This window comes from Marmota monax, unplaced genomic scaffold (assembly GCF_021218885.2).
Source record: "Marmota monax isolate L192 unplaced genomic scaffold, Marmota_monax_Labrador192_F-V1.1 WCK01_AAM20220418_F8-fsc00021, whole genome shotgun sequence".
NCBI classification, from domain to species: Eukaryota; Metazoa; Chordata; class Mammalia; order Rodentia; family Sciuridae; genus Marmota; species Marmota monax.
In genome coordinates, this window is record NW_026695228.1 from 23,944,741 (window position 1) to 23,966,039 (window position 21,299).

General features: G+C 40.7%; 2 protein-coding genes across 2 annotated transcripts; both read left to right on the plus strand.

Moving 5' to 3' along the window:
• Window positions 1-9,438: 9,438 nt before the first annotated feature.
• LOC124087709 (olfactory receptor 7A40-like) lies at window positions 9,439-10,395 on the plus strand. The gene has a single exon (XM_046436677.1). The coding sequence runs from the start codon at window positions 9,439-9,441 to the stop codon at window positions 10,393-10,395; it is 957 nt and encodes a 318-aa protein (XP_046292633.1).
• An 8,935-nt stretch (window positions 10,396-19,330) lies between these two features.
• LOC124087710 (olfactory receptor 7A40-like) lies at window positions 19,331-20,287 on the plus strand. Its single transcript, XM_046436679.1, has one exon. The coding sequence runs from the start codon at window positions 19,331-19,333 to the stop codon at window positions 20,285-20,287; it is 957 nt and encodes a 318-aa protein (XP_046292635.1).
• Window positions 20,288-21,299: the final 1,012 nt, after the last annotated feature.

The following is a 21,299-nucleotide window of genomic DNA, read 5'->3' on the forward strand; positions in this document are numbered from 1 at the left end:
CTAAGGAGTAGGACAGCTGGATGGTGTGATGGTTACATTCTTAGTTTTCTCAAGAATCTCCATATTCTTTCCAAAGTGGTTGTGCTTACTTTCACTCCCTCCAACAACATGTAAGTGTATCTTCTCCCCACATCTTTGCCAGCATTTATTGTTTTTTATATTCTTGATACTTATCATTCTGATTGGAGTGAGATGAAATCTCAATATAATTTAAATTTGCATTTCCCTGGTTGGTGGAGATGTTGAGACTTTTTTCTTATATTTCTTGTCCATTTCTATTTCTTCTTTTGAGAAACATCTGTTTAGTTCTTTTGCCCATTTCTTAATTTATTTTTTTGGTGTTAAGTTTTTTGAGCTCTTTATATGTTGTGGATATTAATCCCCAGTCTGAGCTTCAAGTGGCCAAGAATTTCTCCCATTCTGTAGATTCTCTCGACAAACTCTTTGTTTCCTTTGCTGTGCAAATGATTTTTAATTTGATTAAAATTCAATCCCACTTATTGATTCTTGGGAGGGGGAGGAGGGAAGGGAAAAGGGAAATACAGGGGAGTGAAATGGGACAAATGCTATTGTTAAATTATGTGCATGTCTGAATATGTAACAACAAATCCCACCTATGTACAGCTATAATGCACCAACATAAAATGTGGGAGAGATGTATTCTCTGCAATACTTTGTCAAGGATCAGATGACTCCATCTATGGGTTTGTATCTGTGTCTTCTCTTCACTGCCACTGGTCTTCATGAATGTTTTGGTGCCACTACAATGCTCTTTTTATAATAACTATAAGAATTGTCAATGGTCAGGCAATCAGGGTAATGGGCCTCAATGAAGGTCTTCTTGAGTGTGAAGACCACTCCAGGAAACTAATCTTTAGAAACACTAATGGGCCCCCTGAGGCCTTTTACAAGTGTAAAGACCATGAGACTTACCCTTGGGAACTTTCCAACTCCTTTGCCCCAGACTGGGGGAAAATGGAAGGTAAAGATGACCCTGATGGGAATTACTGTAAGGGTCAAAACTCAAAGGCTAAAGGACACAGACAATAGTTTTGGCATTTTTTCAATGCCTGTTTAACATAGATTTTGGTCAATGCTCAGACCAAAAACCATACTATCCCCTAGTCTAGCACACCAAATCCATTTTCCTGCTCTCAGTTCCCCTCCTGCATGGCAGGAGTTCTCTTCTGCTCTCACTCAAATAATTCCTACTCGGTTTGTTCTTGCCTTCCATTTATTCTTTAAATTTGTGAGACAAGAACCCAAAAGGAGATTGGAAAAGCCTGCAGTCTTCCCAAACCCCTCTATCAAGAGAAGTGGGGAATCCAGTTTCATCTTGATAGGAAACAGACAGATGCACAAGGTTAAGGGAATAATTCTATAAAATGGGCCCACTCTTCTGATCCCCACCTGCTTTCTTTTCCAAGGAGCAATTTATCCTGCCTGGGCTAAGTGGACAGAATATGTCACATTCCTCAGCAAACTATGTGTTATATGAAGGAGACATACAGGCCCCAAATAATGTCAATAAGAGAAACTTAAGTTACTCTTAAGGGGGACATTTTGTAAGCCTTTTCACAAACCAGATCTTGAAACTCAGGGAGGTACAGGTAATGCCTTCTAACCATGAATCTATAAAAATTTGTGGCTAAGAATCCAATTAGAACCTGTCAGCATGGGCCAAGGTAACCTAGAGTTGTCATGACAATAGGGACATGTAATTCTGATGTCTTCCTGCTGTCAATCAAATGCAAGAAGTGGACATGAGCAGGAATCTCCGGAAAGCTCTCTGGGATCTCCAATAAAACTGGAATGCAGGAGAGGCACTCTGTTCCTTTCCTCTATGAGGGGACCCACTCTTCTCCTTTGAGAGTTTATTGAAGGATAGGAAAAGGGAAAGGGGACACTCTCATATAGGTTACCATTTTACTTGTAAAAATTCATAGGTCATAGTGGGTATCCATATGTATATAGCTTGCAATTATCTAATCAGGCTGGTTACCATTTCCATCTTCCATTTTTTTTGATAATACATTAAATTTGTGCATATTTACAGGGTATAGTTTGCTTTCTCAGTATATAACATGTACTGGTAAAATCAGTGAGATTTCCATGCCCTTATCATTACTTTGTGTCTGGAACCCTCAAGCTCTGCTCTTTTAGCTATTTATAAATGATATAATAGATTCTTAAAAATCACAGGAGTCCCATGGTACTATATGAAACTAGCACATATTCTGTTGAACTGTGTTTGGGTGCCCATTTTCCCCTACCACCACTTCTAGCCTGGTTTTAATGCCCATGTACAAGCCACAAACAAACATGTACACTGTGTGTCCACCTGACCTGTTTATTAAATAATTTAAGCACCATAAAGGAGTGAGTGGCTCAACTTTGCCTTGGTAACAAACAACACCTCAGATCCCAACACTTCCATATAAAGAGAGAGGAGTCCCTACCAGGTTGCATGTAGACTGAAGGCTGTGTGGCTCTGCCCCAGCCATGCTCTGCTCCGTGTGCATCATCATTTGGGGATCACAGCTGAGGAACCATTCTAGGCAAGAGGTGCTCATCATCCTAATAGAGAGAAAGACAGGGGAAATGAAGACTCTCATGACTCCTCAGCAAGGTGTGTCTCCCCACATTCTGTAAATTAATGTATGTCACATGTATCAGTCAGGGTTCTCCAGAGAAACCAAACCAGCAGACTGACAGAGGGTAGATGGATGGACAGATGACCGACGGATAGAGATATCGCTATAGACACAATTACAGTGGATGAGTATTTCTATAATGACATCTGCAAGCTGGAGACGAGAGAAGAAAATCAGATTACTTAGTCCAAAAAGCTGGAACTCTCAGAACCAGACAGAACAATATTTCAGGCCCCAGCCCTAAGGCTCAAAGCCCAAGAGCTTCAGAAGATTCTGGTGTGAGTCCCACATACCAAATACTGAAGAAACTAAAGACTGATGTTTGACAGAAGCAGCAGGAGAGAACCAGCCCTGTTCCCAGAGGAAGAACAGAGAGAGTCTCCCCCTTCTTCCACTTTCCTGTCCCATCCTGGCCTCAGACACTTACATAATGTGGCTCACATTCAGGGCAGATATTTCCCATTCAGTTTGCAGATGCCACAACACTCCTCTCTGGAAAGAGCTTTCCAGACACAATTGGAAGGAATTTACCAACCCTCAACATCCCTCAAACCAGTCAAGGTGGCACCCAAATTTAATCATCCACTCATCAGTGTCTAGAGGCAATCTGGGGACATTCAGTTAGATCAGTTGAGACTCTTTCCAAGCCCAAAGCAGTAGGGTGGAGTGACACACTTTTCCTAGAGAAAGCAGGAGCAATAAGCAATTGTGAGTCATAAAACAAACGCTATCAGGGCAAAAAGAGGAAAGATAAGACATTTTGATGACATCAAAATTTGTGAGTCATATGGTCTGGATTTGCAAGAAGGAGGAAGAGGAGGAGGGGAGAAATCATTTCACACAACCAGAGACATCGGCTTTGCAGATCTTTCCGAGAGTGAAACACAGTGAAACGGCTTAGAAGAGATTTGAAACCCTTACTGTGCCTATTTGGTGCCATTATGAGTGGGTCAGAGACAGTTCCCATGAGTCCAACACAGCACAGGGTGGTGGACTCAGGCTCTGAGCTGCCTGCCTGTGTCCCCTCCACCAGCACTCCCAGTCTCCTAGGAGTAGCTCAATGCTAGACTCATTTCCTGTGCCAGGAAACCCTTGTGATGTCACAGTGACCTGAGCCAATGAGGAGCAAGGTCACAATGGCAGCTATCTGTGGAGCATCTGCTCTGGGCAGGTCATTTCCTGTGAGCTTCAACCTATGGCTTAGTTCACACAGAAATTCTATGAAGAAGGGGGAATCTACCCAGTTCGTATATAAGGAGCCAAGGTCTGTACATTTGATTCCTGTTATGGAGGACATATAGAATATGCCAGTGTCAACTTGTCTAGGCAGAAGCTGAGCTGAATCCACATCTGACCACCTAAGATCACAACAGAGCTGACGGAGGCCTTCATGGTGGAGAAGGCCTTGAAATGCCTGTGCTTAACTCTGATGCTGGACAACAGCCTCAGTGGTCAATAATGGAACCACCATGTGATCTGGCAATCCCACCACTGGGTAGTCATCCAAAGCAAATGAAATTAGTATTTCAAAGAGATATTTATACTTCCATATTCTTTGAAGCAATATTTTAAAAAGCAAAATCTGGATTCTACCTAAGTGTCCATCAACAGATGAATGAATAAAGGAAATGTGGCACACATAAACAATGAAATATGATCCAGGCATAAAAATGGATAAAATCCTGTCACATTCAACAAAATATATGGAACTTTTTTATTACATGAAATTAGGCAGATACAGTAAGACAACTGCCATATGACCTCACTATGCAGAATCTAATTTTTTTTTTGTTTTTTTGGCAGGGGAGGTACTAGATTGAACACAGAGGTGTTTTACAACTGACCCACATACCCAGCCTTTTTTGTATTTTCTTTTTAGACATGATTTCACTAAATTGCTTAGGGCCTCACTAAATTGCTGAGGCTGCAGTCAAATTTATAATCCTCCTTCTCAACCACTTGAGTCACTAAGATTACAGGTGTATGCCATTGGATCTGTCACAATCTAAAATATTTGAATCTATAGAACTGAAGGTTAGAATAGTAGTGAGGAGGGTTTGGTGGATTTAGGAAGGGAAGTTTGTGAAGATGTTGGTTGAAGGATACAGTATTTAGTTAGGAGGGATAAGTGAGGAGAGATCTACTACTGCACACCATGGTAAGCACAGGTAACAATATGTTGAATCTTGAAAACTACCAAGAGTGAATATTGAGTGTTCTTACCACAAAAATAAAAACTATGTGAAGTAATGTGTATGCTAATGAGCTATATTTATTCATTCCAATATATATAACCACATCAAAAGATTATGATTTATGTCATAATGAATACAATTTTATCTATTTTAAAAAAGGTGATCAATATTAACAGGGCATTGGTTACAAATGTTCAGTTTCTGACACCCTGACTAACCAAACCATAATCTACATTCAAACCAGATCCCTGAGTGATACTGGAAAAGTTCTGGTCTGGAAAAGTATTTTTCAAATGACCCACTGTTGACCTTGGAGCTAGATACTACTATGTTTAACTACTTTGCACAATGATGAGTGTCATCCCTGACTTCAGCCTACCAAGTGCAACTCCAACTCCCCAGTTTGACAACCCAAAATTTCTCCAGACATCACCAATGTCTCCTGGATACACGATCACCCCTGGTGGAGAGCCACTGCCCTGGAACAGGAGAACTGGAAACACCTTGGGTAATATTCATCCTTACTCAGGTCACAACATTTGGGAAGATCACTTAACTCATCTCTGTCCTATTTGTGCAAATGTAAAATAGGTCCCTAATACTATAGACCTCATACAATGGACAGATATAAAAATGAAATTGCAAGGATTGCAAGATTCTAACTTTAGCACACAGTACACAAAAATAGCAAGTTTATCTCTTACAATCTCTAAATGTTTCACAAATGAGTTAATGACAATTCTTAATTTGTGTTCCAAACATGAATATCATAACTGCTTTGCCAAAAGCATGATGAAGTCAAGAGTTGTAGCCATTTCTCATGGTTTTATACCAAATGAACATGGTTCTCTCCCTTGAAGAGGGGATGGAAAATTTCTGAAGTTACCAGGAGCTGTAATTACCCCTCTACAAGGCAGAGCTTTGGAGTTCCAATGAATGGGGAACCTCAGACTGTGGAGGATTTTGTAACTAGGAAATGGCAGAGATGCTAAGGAGGTTAGACTTCCAGAGGGCAGGAGCCTTCCCAGAGAAAGAGTTAAGAAGACAAAATTCACCATAATTTCTAACCTTGTCTCTTGGGAATATGGAATGAGCAGGAAAATTTTCCTTTCTGTGCAGACAAAAGTCCCCAGGGAAATGAGGTGCTCAGGGAATGGAATAACAAGAAGAAATGTACCTGATGAGCAGGACAGGGAGCTATAAATAGATGCTCGGATGATATCCCACAGAGAGTAAACCAGTGCTTTACTCCTTCCTCCTGTCTTGTCTGGGGACAGAGCTTTGTTTTTCATCACTAACCATCCAGACCAGAATTCAGACTTCCACATGGAGACTTTCTTCCCAGAGGCCCCATCAAGGTAAGTCTAAGACCCCAGCAGGTTCTGTAGGCAAGACTCAGTGAGAATGGAAGCCAACAAATTTATGGTAGGTCACCGGAGAACCAACCCAGCCCAGCCCACAGCAGAGAGTTACTGTGTTTGTTTCCCTACCTAATTGGTAATTTTTAGACTCTGCAATGCATGCATAGATCATTGTCGAAAATTCTATGATGGAAGGCTAATTGCATGAGACTGAATGAAGAAGTGGTATAAAAAATCTCACATAAAACTGAAACATACCCAAAGAGTTTTACAATTAGAAAATTGAGTATTAGGTATGGAGGGACATGCAGGGAAGTCTTTTTATTGTGAAGTGTATTTGATCCTGTTTCTTCATTCATTACAGGATCTAACTAATGGGTTGCTTAACAATATTAACCTTGCAACAACATCTTGTGAGATAGGCATCTCACAGTCTTTTCTCTTGGGCTGGGTTATACACATAACCAAAATGAATTTTATTTGATAGGTGAAAGGGAAAACTAAACTACATTTTGCTGCAATGTTTTCATTATTGCTGAGGCTGAATAAAATTTATTTTCTTACTCTTTGCAATTTCAAATTACTTATTCAAGTTTATTGTTTTTATCAGATCTTAGTGTTTTATTTTGTGATTTCATTTTTTTCCAAAAAAAAAATGAGTTGGAGGTTTCTTTTTCCTCCTATGTTTGTGCTTACCATTTAGTGTTTCTATAAATTCATGGATGTATTTGATGGAGAGTATAAGTCAAAGTTGAAATTTTGTGGACAAATCTGTTTTAATCATATTGCAGATCCAAATGTCCAATTGCTTTTTAAATTTTATTAAAATTTTTAATTTTTGAATTTAATTTAATTTTTTAATTTTTTAATTTCTTCTGCTTGGTTAGTAGAGTCAATTGCCTTTTATAACTTTTTCTTTGGCAGGTTCTTTAATTTATTCTTTTCAGTTATATACAACACCAAGATACACCTTGACAATATCACAAAGCCTAGAACACCACCACCCCAATTCAGTTCCCAGTGCTGTCCCCACCCTGCCCCCACTCCACTGATCCCTCTTGGATCCATTTACAGTTTCCTTTTCCTTTTTATTTTTTTTTTAATTTGTGTCCTGAGGATACCTTTTTCCATCCTATGGCGATCTGTTTTCTCTTATTAGAACTTTTTGCTTTTGGGGATCGGTTCTATTTTTACAAGTAGCCATCATCTTCTAAAACATATTCTTTTGCAGTCATCCTAAGATTGCCTTTGTTTTACTCAGAAATATGTTTTTTTACCTAGAAACTTCATTATATTTAAGGACATCCCCTTTTTGTACAAGGGAATTCTATATAAATAATAAGCATCATGGGATTCCTGTCAGAAATCAGTGAGTCAATGCGCGTGGTGCATCTAGTCCATGTGCACTGTAAGAACTCATAAGGGGAGCTTTGAGAATATTTAATCATGATTCATCATCAGAGTCATGATAGCAAAATTATGGCAAAACTAAAACATATGTGTTTATTTTTAGCAAGGGTTTGAGGAAAGGGGAAACTTAGTGTAGATTTGTCAACTTTACACATCACCAACTTTCTGAATAGCCACCTTGAAATATGCATTGAAAACCAGCAGATTCAGCTGGCAATGTGGCTCAGTGAGAAGGGACTTGGCTAGTGTGCATGAGTCCCAGGGTTAGACCCCAGCACCTCCAAATAAATAAATCAATAAAATTAAAAACTAGCAGACTCACATATCCCTTTACCCAGAAACTCTATGAATTTACCTAAAATAATAAAGTTGGTGGTAAATAAATTTAAATTATACTCTGTCGTGGTATGTAATTTTTCTTATAGTATCCTCATCTAGTCAAATTGTTCCCAAAAGCTAACCAACAATGAGAAATCCACCTGGATCCCTGAGATGACTCTGAAATCAAAATTCTGCTTCCTTGCATGTACCGGAGATATCTAATAATGTCAAACTCAGATGCTTAGAGCAGAACGGTAGTGTCCAGGCAGGAAAGAAGAGGAAAGCATAGGCAGGGGATTACCAGATGTCAAGTGACAGTTATGTAAGATGTCTAATGTCCAGACCTCTGCTATGCAACTTAGTGCCTAGGGCTAGCAAGTGATATTCTGCATTTGACAATTTGCTATGAGGACAGATCTCATTTTCAGTATTCTAACCTCAAATGAAACAGAAAAACAAAGGCATGCTCTAGGAGGAGATGGATGTGTCTCTGACTTTCCTTGTGGTGATGGGACCACCTGGATTTACACATGTCTTCACTCATCAGATTGCATATGTCTGCACTCATCAGATTGCATATGTCTGCACTCATCAGATTGCATATGTCATATATGTATACAATGTAACTACACTGCAATAAATCAGGTTAAAACAAAAGTACTAGGGACAATATGTAGCAAGTGACCCTCTGCATTTTGACAATCCTCAAATTTCAACCATCTTAGGGAGTCCACCTTCCTCACCATCCTTAGACATAACCTCTCCTCCATCTCCCTCTTGCTTGTTCTGGCTGCCAGTGGCTCCCTTGTGAACAGTGACATGTGCAGCTAGCACCAGCCTCAGGATCTTTGTGCTGCTCACCTCTTCTGCCAGACACCTGCTTCTGAAGTTAACCTTGTGGCTTCCCTGCTGTTGTTTGAGGTCTATGTTCAAATACCATCTTGTCTTGCCAGGACCCTTTTAAAAACAGCACTTCATCTACTCTCCCTTTTAACTGCCCATGTTTTCTTCATTGCAATTATAACCATATGATATGTTATAGGATCATTTATTTTCCATTTTTAAATAATATATGAAAATTGTGCACATTTGTGGTGTGCTGTGTGAGCTCTTAATATATGTAGGTGTTTTATAATGTTCAAATAATTCTCTAAAACATGTAGCATTACTTTATGGTGAAACATTTAAAATAATCTAGCTCCAATGTCAAAAATAATGCATCCACTTCTTTTGGCATTACTGAATCATAGGTATATTCATATTTCAGCAACCATCCACATTGGCTAGACAGTGCCAGGAATATGGGAGAATGCTGTGTGCATTCCTGAAGGGCTTGAAAAATGCTTATTAAAAGTATTGTATATGTAGTATTCATAAGTCCTTCAAGAGAGAATCTTGAATTCTGAGTCAGAGATGGCACATAGAATGTCCTGTGTAGGACCAGGTACAAAAATTAGTCATGACATTTTTCTCTTTTTTAGTGGTTATGTACAATACATGGAATCAAAAAATGACACAAAAATTTCAGAATTTCTTCTCCAGGGAATTTCAGAGGACCCAGAACTACAGCCCCTCATATTTGGGCTGTTTCTCTCCATGTACCTGATCACTCTGCTGGGGAACCTGCTCATCATCCTGGCCACCATCTCAGACTCCCACCTGCACACACCCATGTACTTCTTCCTCTCCAACCTGTCCTTTGTGGACATCTGCTTCACCTCCACCACCATCCCCAAGATGCTGGTGAATATCCAGACACAGAGCAAGGCCATAAGATATGAAGGCTGCATCCTACAGATTTATTTTTTTACATTATTTATAGTGTTGGACAACTTCCTCCTGGCCGTGATGGCCTATGACCGGTATGTGGCCATCTGTCACCCACTGCACTACATGGTTATCATGAACCCATATCTCTGTAGCTTGCTGGCACTGGCATCCTGGACCACGAGTGCCCTGAATTCCTTATTACAAAGCTTGATGGTGTTGCGGTTGTCCTTTTGTTCAAACTTGGAAATCCCACACTTTTTCTGTGAACTAAATCAGGTGGTCCACCATGCCTGTTCAGACACCTTTCTTAATGACCTGGTGGCATGTCTTGCAACTGTGATATTGGCTGGTAGCCCCCTCACTGGCATCCTTTACTCTTACTCCAGGATAGTGTCCTCCATCCGTGCAATCTCATCAGCTCAGGGCAAGTACAAAGCCTTCTCCACCTGTGCATCTCACCTCTCCGTGGTCTCCTTGTTTCATGGAACAAGCCTAGGTGTGTACCTCAGTGCTGCTGTGACCCAAAACTCACGCTCAGTTGCAACAGCCTCAGTGATGTACACTGTGGTCACGCCCATGCTGAACCCCTTCATCTACAGTCTGAGGAACAAGGACATCAAGAGCGCTCTGAGAAGACTCCTTTGGGGGACACCTGGAAAGGGACCAGTTGGTCCACCCCAGTAGAGTCACCTGTGAGTTCAAGGCTCCAAGTTTTGGAGCAGAAAACCATTATTCTTTAACAAGACGGTATAATAAAATGCTGATCCTTTTATTGTAATCTCCATTGCTTTGGAATCAATTTCCCAATACAATTAAAGTAACTGTTATACTAGACTTTTTGTACTTTGTGGTCTCTCAAATTGGTTTTCCTTGGTCACTTCCTACTTTCCCAAACCTCTTCCCACCCTTCAGTTGAAGGCATTTGGAAATTCCCACTCATATCATATCTTGGGACAACATGACCTTGAGGAATAATTTTCTCTCTCTCTCTCTCTCTGGTTACACATGACAGAAGAATCCATTTTGATATAATTACACCAACATGGAATACATCTGAATCTACTTAGGATCCCATTCTTGGGGATGGATGTTAGTGGGATTCTTTTTTTTCCTTCTTTTCTCTTTTTCTCCTAGTGCTGGGAATGGAACCCAGGGCCTCGTGCACACCAGGCAAACACTCACCATCATTGAGCGAGGTCCCCAGCCCTTAAGAATAAATTATTTTCAAATAACAGTGCAACACATAGTTTTTCTTCTCTTTTTCTAAAAAAAATGCCCATGAGTCTTATGACATCAGTGAAACACTCCACTTAGAAACGAGAGCCGTTCGCACCCTCCATTGAATAGCATATGAACTCTGAGACCTCAGCTTCTCACTGTGCTCACATCATTCTTTTCTGTCCTTCTTTCTTCCTTCTTTTCCTTTTCCTTCCTTCCTCTCTTCCTTTTCCCCTGCAGCCCAAGGCCTTGTGCAGGCTAAACATCCGCTCCACTAGGAGCTGCGTCCTGGCTCCCATCCCTGTTTCCCACATCACAATCTTCACTGTTCTTCCTGGGACGTCAACACACCAGGCTGCTCTCTAACTGGTCACTGGATGGTGTTCCCTCTTTAGGATCCTGTTCTATATTCAGCTCCACACACTGTCTGCCATCTGGAAAAATATTATCTGATATGCTTCCAAGTAGTCTATGTGGAGAGACAAACTGGACAAACAGATTGATTCGGTATGGCCTGAGTGTCAGGGAATAACTTAAATATGATAAGGCATAATTTTAAATGAAGTAAATTTTATTGCCATGGAAAATATTTCTTGGCATGTTCTGGCTCCACTCATTGAAGGGTGGGAGGTTTTCTTCCATGTGTGGGAGGGTTTATGCATTGGGTTTCTGGAGGGGTTGATGGACTTCACTCTGTTTCATTGAATTATCTTCCTGTTGCTACTTAGAATCCTCTAACACTGTCTACAAATACCACTCTTCCTGTTGCACCAAGGGGCTTCCCATTTTCTAAGTTTTATCATAACCACTCTGGGGGCCGTGAATGAATAATGTCATCCCATATCATCCCCTTTACCCACAGGAATCAATTTGACCTTAATGATCTTTTGCACACGAGAGCCTGAACTCCAGCCCAGTCATGTCATTAAGAGTCAACCATATTCCCATTCAAAGGCACATGTCCTCCACATCTCTTAATCAGCTGGAACCTCATTGGAGGCACTTTTTAATACAGGGTGTGAAACCAACTTACATAACAGATTAATTATGAATGATGTCATCAAGTGTCAGAACAAAAGTTACAATTGAAAGTAGCAAGTCCTTTTTCCCTTGGATCATTGTATTAGGTAGCTATTGCAATGGTAAAGTCATCCTAAAGCCAAATGGCTTAAAATAACACCATGCTTGGGCTGGAGTTGTGGCTCAGTGGTAGACTGCTCATCTGGCATGTGTGAGGCCCTGGGTTCGATCCTCATCACCACATAAAAATTAGTAAATAAAAAAGGCATTTTGTCCAACTACACCTAAAAAATAATTTTAAAAAAATAGCACCATGCTCATCAAGTGGATGAATAGGGTAGAGGGTGGAGAGTGAAGGGTGGAGGGTAGAGGGTGGAAGATGGAGGGTGGAGGGTAGAGGGAGGGTGGAGGGTGAAAGGTTCAGACTCTCACGATACCTCTGCAAGGCGTGTCTACCCAGATTCTTTAAATTAATGTATTTCACGTGTATCAGTCAGGGTTCTCCAGAGAAACCAAACCAGCATACTGACAGAGGGTAGATGGATGGACATATGGCCAAGATAGACATATGACTATAGAGACAGGATTGACTCACACAATTCCAGAGCATGGGTATTTCTAAATGTCCTCTGCAAGCTGGAGACCAGAGGAGCAAATCAGGTTAATCAGTACAAAAGGCTGGAACTCTCAGAACCAGACAGAACAATAGTTTATCCCCCATCCTTAAGGCTCAAAGCCCAAGAGCTTCAGAAGATTCTGGTGCAAGTACCACATGCCAAATACTGAAGAAATGAAAGTCTGATGTTTGACAGAAGAAGCAGGAGAGAACCAGCCCTGTTCCCAGAGGAAGAACAGAGAGAGTCTCCCCCTTTTTCCACATTCCTGTCCCATCCTGGCCTCAGACGTTTACATAGTGTGGCTCACATTCAGGGAAGATCTTTCCCACTCAGTTTGCAGACGCCACAACACTCCGTTCTGGAAAGAGCCTTCCAGACACAATTGGAAGGGATTTACCAACCCTCAACATCCCTCAAACTAGTCAAGGTGGCACCCAAATTTAATCATCCACTCATCAGAGTCTAGAGGCTCTCTGGGGACATTCGGTTGGATTAGATGAGACTCTGTCCAGGCCCAAAGCAGTTAGGTGGAGTGACACACTATTCCTAGAGAAACCAGGAGCAATAAGCAATTGTGAGGCATAAAACAAATGCTCTCAGGGCAAAAAGAGAAAAGATAAGACATTTCTGATGACATCAAAATTTGTGAGTCATATGGTCTGGATTTGCAAGAAGGAGGAGGAGGAGGAGGCGAGAAATCATTTGACACAACTAGAGACATCGGCTTTGCAGATCTTCCCAAAAGTGAAACATAGCGAAGCAACTTAGAAGAGATTGAAAACCCTTACTGGGCCTATTTGGTGCCATTACGACTGGGTCAGAGACAGTTCCATGAGTCCAACACAACACAGGGTGGTGCATTCAGGCTCTGAGCAGCCTGCCTGGGTCCGCTCCACCAGCACTCCCTGTCTCCTTGAAGCAGCTCAATGAAAGACTCACTTCCTGTGCCAGGAAACCCTTGTGATGTCACAGTGACCTGAGCCAAGGAGGACCAAGGTGATGGTCACAATGGCAGCTATCTGTGGAGCATCTGCTCTGGGAAGGTCATTTCCTGTAAGCTGCAACCTATGGCTTAGTTCACATAGAAACTCCATGAAGAAGGGTGTATCTACCCAGTTTGTATACAAGGAGCCAAGGTCTGTACATTTGATTTCCTGTTATGGAGGACATATAGAATATGCCAGTGTCAACTTGTCTAGGCAGAAGCTGAGCTGAGACCACATCTGACCACCTAAGATCAGAACAGAGCTGATGGAGGCCTTCATGGTGGAGAAGGCCTCGAAATGCCTGTGCTTAACTCTGATGCTGGACAACAGCCTCAGTGGTCAATAATGGAACCACCATGTGATCTGGCAATCCCACCACTGAGTAGTCATCCAAACCAAATGAATTTAGTACTTCAAAGAGATATTAGTACTTCCATATTCATTGTAGCATTATTTAAAAAAAGCAAGATCTGGATTCTTCCTAAGTGTCTTTCAACAGATGAATGAATAAAGGAAATTTGGCACACATAAACAATGGAATATGATCCAGCCATTAAAATGGATAAAATCCTGTCACATTCAACAAAATACATGGAACTTATTTTGTTACATGAAATTAGGCAGATACAGGAAGACAATTGCCATATGACCTCACTATGCAGAATCTATTTTTTTTTTTTTTTGGCAGGGGAGGTACTAGATTGAACACACCGGTGTTTTACCACTGAGCCTCATCCCCAGCCCTTTTTGTTTTTGTTTTTTTTTTTCTTTTTAGACATGATTTCACTAAGTTGCTTAGGTCCTCACTAAATTGCTGAGGCTGGCGTCAAACTTATAATCCTACTTCTCAACTTTTCTAGTCATTAAGATTACAGTTTTGGTCCATTGGATTTTTCAGAATCTAAAATATTTGATTCCATAGAACTGAAGATTAGACTAGTAGTTAGGAGGGTTGGGTGGATTTGGGAAAGGAAGTTTGCAAAGATGTTGGTTGAGAATACAATATTTAGATAGGAGGGATAAATGAGGAGAGATTACTACTGCACACCATGGTAAGCACAGGTAAAAATATGTTGAATCTTGAAAAATACCAAGAGTGAATATTGAGTGTTCTTACCACAAAAAATGGTAACTATGTGAAGTAATGTGTATGTTAATAAGCTGTATTTATTCATTCCAACATACATAACCACATCAAAACCATATCATTTATGTCATAATGAATACAATTTTATCTTTTAAAAAAGGTGATCAATATTAACAGGGCATTGGTTACAAATGTTCAATTTCTGCCACCCTGACCACACAAACCATAATCTACGTTCAATCCAGATCCCTGAGTGATATTGGAAAAGTTCTGGTCTGGAAAAGTATTTTTCAAATGACCCACTGTTGACCTTGGAGCTAGATACTACTATGTTTTATTACTTTGCAGGATGCTGAGTGCCATCCCTGACTTCAGCCTACCAAGTGCAACTCCAACTCCCCAGTTTAACAACCCAAAATTTCTCCAGACATCACCAATGTCTCCTGGATACACGATCACCCCTGGTGGAGAGCCACTGCCCTGGAACAGGAGAACTGGAAACACCTTGGGTAATATTCATCCTTACTCAGGTCACGACATCTGGGAAGATCACTTAATTCATCTCTGTCCTATTTGTGCAAATGTAATATAGGTCCCTAATACTATAGACCCAATATAATGGACAGATGTAAAAACGAAATTGCAAGGATTTATTTGCAAGGATTTCAAGATTCTAACTTTAGAACAGAGTACACAAAAATAACAAGTTTATTTCTTACAATTTCTAAATGTTTCACAAATGAGTTAATGACAATGCTTAATTTGTGTTCCAAACGTGAATATCATAACTGCTTTGCCAAAAGCATGATGAAGTCAAGAGTTGTAGCCATTTCTCATGGTTTTATACCAAATGAACATGGTTCTCTCCCTTGAAGAGGGGATAGAAAAATTCTGAAGTTACCAGGAACTGTAAGTTACCCCTTTACAAGGCAGGGCTTTGGAGTTCCAATGAATGGGGAACCTCAGACTGTGGAGGATTTTGTAACTAAGAAATGTCAGAAATGCAAAATGGTTAGATTTCCAGAGGGCAGGAGGCTTCCCTTAGAAAGAGTTAAAAAGATGAAATTCACCATGATTTCTAACCTGGTCTCTTGGGAACATGAAATGAACAGGAAAATTTTTCTTTCTGTGTAGACAAAAGTCCACAGGGAAATCAGGAGATCAGGGAATGGAGTAACAAGAAGAATTGTACCTGATGATCAGGACAGGGAGATATAAACAGAAGCTCGGATGATATCCCACAGAGAGTAAACCAGTGCTTTACTCCTCCCTCCTGTCTTGTCTGGGGACAGAGCTTTGTTTTTCATCACTAGCCATCCAGACCAGAATTCAGACTTCCACATGGAGACTTTCTTCCCAGAGGCCCTTTCCAGGTAAGTCTAAGACCCCAGCAGGTTCTGTAGGCAAGACTCAGTGAGAATGGAAGCCAACAAATTTATGGGAGGTCACCGGAGAACCAACCCAGCCCAGCCCACCCAACAGCACACAGTTACTGTGTTTGTTTCCTTACCTAATTGGTAATTTTTAGACTCTGTAATGCATGCATACATCATTGTAGAAGATTCAATGATGGACGGCTAACTGGATGAGACTGAATGAAGAAGTGGTATAAACAATCTCACATAAAATGGAAACATATCCAAAGAGTTTTGCATATATGGAATTAGAAAATTGAGTATTCGGTTTAGAGAGACGTGCAGGAAAATCTTTTTATTGTGAAGTGTATTTGATCCTGTTTCTTTATTCATTACAGGATCAGACTACTGGGTTGCTTACCAATATTAACCTTGCAACAATAGCTTGTGAGACAGGCATTTCACAGTCTTTTCTCTTTGGCTAGTTATTCACATAACCAAAATGAATTTTATTTGATAGGTCAAAGGGAAAACTAAACTACATTTTGCTACGATGCTTTCATTATTGATGAGGCTGAATAAAGTTTATTTTATTACTCTTTGCAATTCCAAATTGCTTATGCAATTTTATTATTTTTATCAGATCTTAGTGTTTATTTTGTGATTTCATTTTTTTCATAATAAAATGAGTTGGAGGTTTCTTTTCCCTCCTAAGTTTACTGTTTCTATAAATTCATAAATATATGTGACAGAGGGTATAAGTCAACATTTAGAAATTTTGTGGACAAATGTGTTTCAATCATATTGCAGACCCAAAAGTCCAATTGCTTTTTTTAATTTGGGTAGCTCCTTCCCAGAGGAACTACCCAAATTAAAAGACCACAGTCTGATGTTCCCTATTCATTGGAACTCCAAAGCCCTGCCTTGTAGAGGGGTAACTTACAGCTCCTGGTAACTTCCCCTCTTCAAGGGAGAGAACCATGTTCATTTGGTATAAAACCATGTGGAATGGTTAGTAGTAGTCAATTGCCATTTGTAACTTTTTCTTTTGCAGATTTTTTAATCTATTCTTTTCAGTTATATACAACACCAGGATACACTTTGACAATATCACAAAGTGTGGAATACTACTGCCCCAATTCAGTCCCCAGTGCTGTCCCCACCCTGCCCGCACTCCACTGATTCCTCTTGGATCCATTTATGGTTACCTTTTTTAAAAAATTGGTGTCCTGTGGATACCATTTGCCATCATATGGCAGATCTGTTTTCTCTTATTACAACTTTTTACTTTTGCGGATTGGTTCTATTTTTAAAGTAGCCATCATCTTCTGCCCTCTTGTGATACAAAATCTTTTGCATTCAGCCAAGATTGCCTTTGTCTTTTACATAAATACGTTTTGTACCTAGAAGTTTCATTACATTTATGGACATCCCCTTTTATACAAAGGAATTCTGTATAAATAATAAGCATCATGGGGTTCCTGTCAGAAATCAGTGAGTCAATGCCCGTGGTGCCTCTAACCCATGTGCATGGTAAGAACTCATAAAGGGACTTTTGATAATACTTTAATCACGATTCATCGTCAGAGTCATGATAAAAAAATTATGGCAAAACTAAAACATATGTGTTTATTTTTGGCAAGAGTTTGAAGAAAGGGCACCTTCGTGTAGAGGTGTCATCTTTACACAGCACCAACGTCCTGAATAGCCACCCTGAAATATGCATTGACAACCAGCAGATTCAGCTGGCAATGTGGCTCAGTGAGAAGGGACTTGGCTAGTGTTCATGAGTCCCAGGGTTAGACCCCAGCACCTCCAAATAAATAAATCAATAAAATTAAAAACTAGCAGATTCACATATCCCTTAACCCTGAAACTCTATTATCTAGAGTTTTACAAAATAAATTATCTAGTGTTTTATAAAATAATAAAGTGGGTGGTAAATAAATTTAAATTATACTCTGTCATGGTATGTAATTTTTCTTATACTATACTCATCTAGTCATATTGTGCCCTAAAGCTAACAAACAAAGAGAAATCCACCTGGACCCCTGGGATAACTCTGAAATCAAAATTATGCATCCTCTAATGTACCTGAGATTTCTAATGACAAACTCTGATGCTTGAAGCAGAACAGTGGTGTCCAGGCAGGGAAGGAGAGGAAAGCATGGGTAGGGGATTACAGATGTCAAGTGACAGTTATGTAAGTTGTCTAATGTCCAGACCTCTGCTATGCAACTTAGTGCCTAGGGCTAGAAAGTGATATTATGCACTTGACAATTTGCTATGAGGACAGATCTCATTTTCAGTATTCTCACATCAGATGAAACAGAAAAACAAAGGCATGCCATGGGAGGAGAGGAATGTGTCTCTGACTTTCATTGTGGCGATGGTACCACCATGATTTGCATATGTCTTCACACATCAGGTTGCATATGTCATATATATATATATATACAATGTAACTACACTACAATAAAGCAGGTTAAAACAAAAGTACAAGGGACAATACGTGGAAAGTGACCCTGTGCATTTTGACAGTCTTCAAATTTCAACTGTCTTAGGGAGTCCACCTTCGTCACCAACCTTAGACACAACCTCTCCTCCATCTCCCTCTTCCTTGTTCTGACTGCCAGTGGCTCCCTTGTGAATACTAACATGTGCAGCAATTACCAGTCTCAGGGCCTTTGTGCTTCTCAACTCTTCTGCCAGACACCTGCTTCTGCAGTTAACCTTGGGGCTTCCCTGTTACTGTTTGAGGTCTGTGTTCAAATACCACCTTGTCTGGCCAGGACCCCTATAAAAACAGCACCTCATCTAGTCTCCCTTTTACTTGCCATGTTTTCTTCATTGCAATTATAACCATCTGATATATTATAGGATCATTTATTGTCCATTTTTAAATGATATGTGAAAATTGTGCACACTTGTGGTGTGCCTTGTGAGGTCTTAATATATGTAGGAGTTTTTTAATGTTCAAATAATTCTCCAAAAACATGTAGCATTCCTTTATGGTGAAACATTTAAAATAATCTATCTGCAATGTCAAAAATGATTTATCTACTTCTTTCGGCATTACTGAGTCATAGGGATATTCATATTTCAGCAACCGTACACATTGGCTAGACAGTACCAGGAATATGGGGGATCACTGTGTGCATTCCTGCAGGGCATGAAAAATGCTTACTAAAATGATTGAATATGTAGTATTTATAAATCCTTCAAGAGAGACACTTGAATTCTGAGTCAGAGATGGCACATGGAATGTCCTGTGGACGACCAGGTACAAAAATTAGTCATGACATTTTTCTCTATTTCAGTAGGTACATACAGCACATGGAATCAAAAAATGACACAAAAATTTCAGAATTTCTGCTCCAGGGAATTTCAGAGGACCTAGAACTGCAGCCCCTCATCTTTGGCCTTTTCCTGTCCATGTACCTGGTCACTGTGCTGGGGAACCTGCTCATCATCCTGGCCACCATCTCAGACTCCCACCTGCACACGCCCATGTACTTCTTCCTCTCCAACCTGTCCTTTGTGGACGTCTGCTTCACCTCCACCACTGTCCCAAAGATGCTGGTGAACATCCAGACACAGAGCAAGACCATAAGATATGAAGGCTGCATCGTACAGATTTATTTTTTTACATTATTTATAGTGTTGGACAACTTCCTCCTGGCCGTAATGGCCTATGACCGATATGTGGCCATCTGTCACCCCCTGCACTACATGGTTATCCTGAACCCATTCCTGTGTAGCTTGCTGGCACTGGCAACCTGGATCACGAGTGCCCTGAATTCCTTATTACACAGCTTGATGGTGTTCCGGTTGTCCTTTTGTTCAAACTTGGAAATCCCCCACTTTTTCTGTGAACTTAACCAGGTGTTTCAGCTTGCCTGCTCTGACACCTTTCTCAATGAGGTGGTGATATATTTTGCTGCTCTCTTGCTGGGTGGTGTCCCCCTCACTGGCATCCTTTACTCTTACTCCAGGATAGTGTCCTCCATCCGTGCAATCTCATCAGCTCAGGGCAAGTACAAAGCCTTCTCCACCTGTGCGTCCCACCTCTCTGTGGTCTCCTTGTTTTATGGAACAAGCCTAGGTGTGTACCTCAGTTCTGCTGTGGCCCAAAACTCACACTCTACTGCAACAGCCTCAGTGATGTACAGTGTGGTCACCCCCATGCTGAACACCTTCATCTACAGTCTGAGGAACAAGGACATCAAGAGCGCTCTGAGAAGACTCCTTTGGGGGACACCTGGAAAGGGACCAGTTGGTCCACCCCAGTAGAGTCACCTGTGAGTTCAAGGCTCCAAGTTTTGGAGCAGAAAACCATTATTCTTTAACAAGACGGTATAATAAAATGCTGATCCTTTTATTGTAATCTCCATTGCTTTGGAATCAATTTCCCTATACAATTAAAGTAACTGTTATACTAGGCTTTCTGTACTTTGTGGTCTCTCAAATTGGTTTTCCTTGGTCACTTCCTACTTTCCCAAACCTCTTCCCACCCTTCAGTTGAAGGCATTTGGAAATTCCCACTCATATCATATCTTGGGACAACATGACCTTGAGGAATAATTTTCTCTCTTTTTTTTAGTTATACATGACAGAAGAATCCATTTTGATATAATTACACCAACATGGAATACATCTGAACCTAGTTAGGATCTCATTCTTGGGGATGGATGTTAATGGTATTCTTTCTTTTTCTTTTTCCTTCTTTTCTCTGTTTCTCCTAGTGCTGGGAGTGGAACCCAGGCCTCGTGCACACCAGGCAAGCACTCACCATCACTGAGCGAGGTCACCAGCCCTTAAGAATAAATTATTTTCAAATAACAGCACAACACATAGTTTTTCTTGCCCTTTTCTTAAGAAATGCCCATGAGTCTTATGACATCAGTGAAACACTCCACTTAGAAACGAGAGCCCTTCGCACCCTCCATTGAATAGCATATGAACTCTGAGACCTCAGCTTCTCACTGTGCTCACGTCATTCTTTTCTGTTCCTTCTTTCTTCCTTCTTTTCCTTTTTCTTCCTTCCTCTCTTCCTTTTCCCCTGCAGCCCAAGGCCTTGTGCAGGCTAAACATCCGCTCCACTGGGAGCTGCGTCCTGGCTCCCATCCCTGTTTCCCACATCACGACCTTCACTGTTCTTCCTGGGACATCAACACACCAGGCTGCTCTCTAACTGGTCACTGGGTGGTGATCCCTCTTTAGGATCCTGTTCTCTATTCAGCTCCACACACTCTCTACCATCTGGAAAAAAAATTATTCAATGTGTTTCCAAGTAGTCTATGTG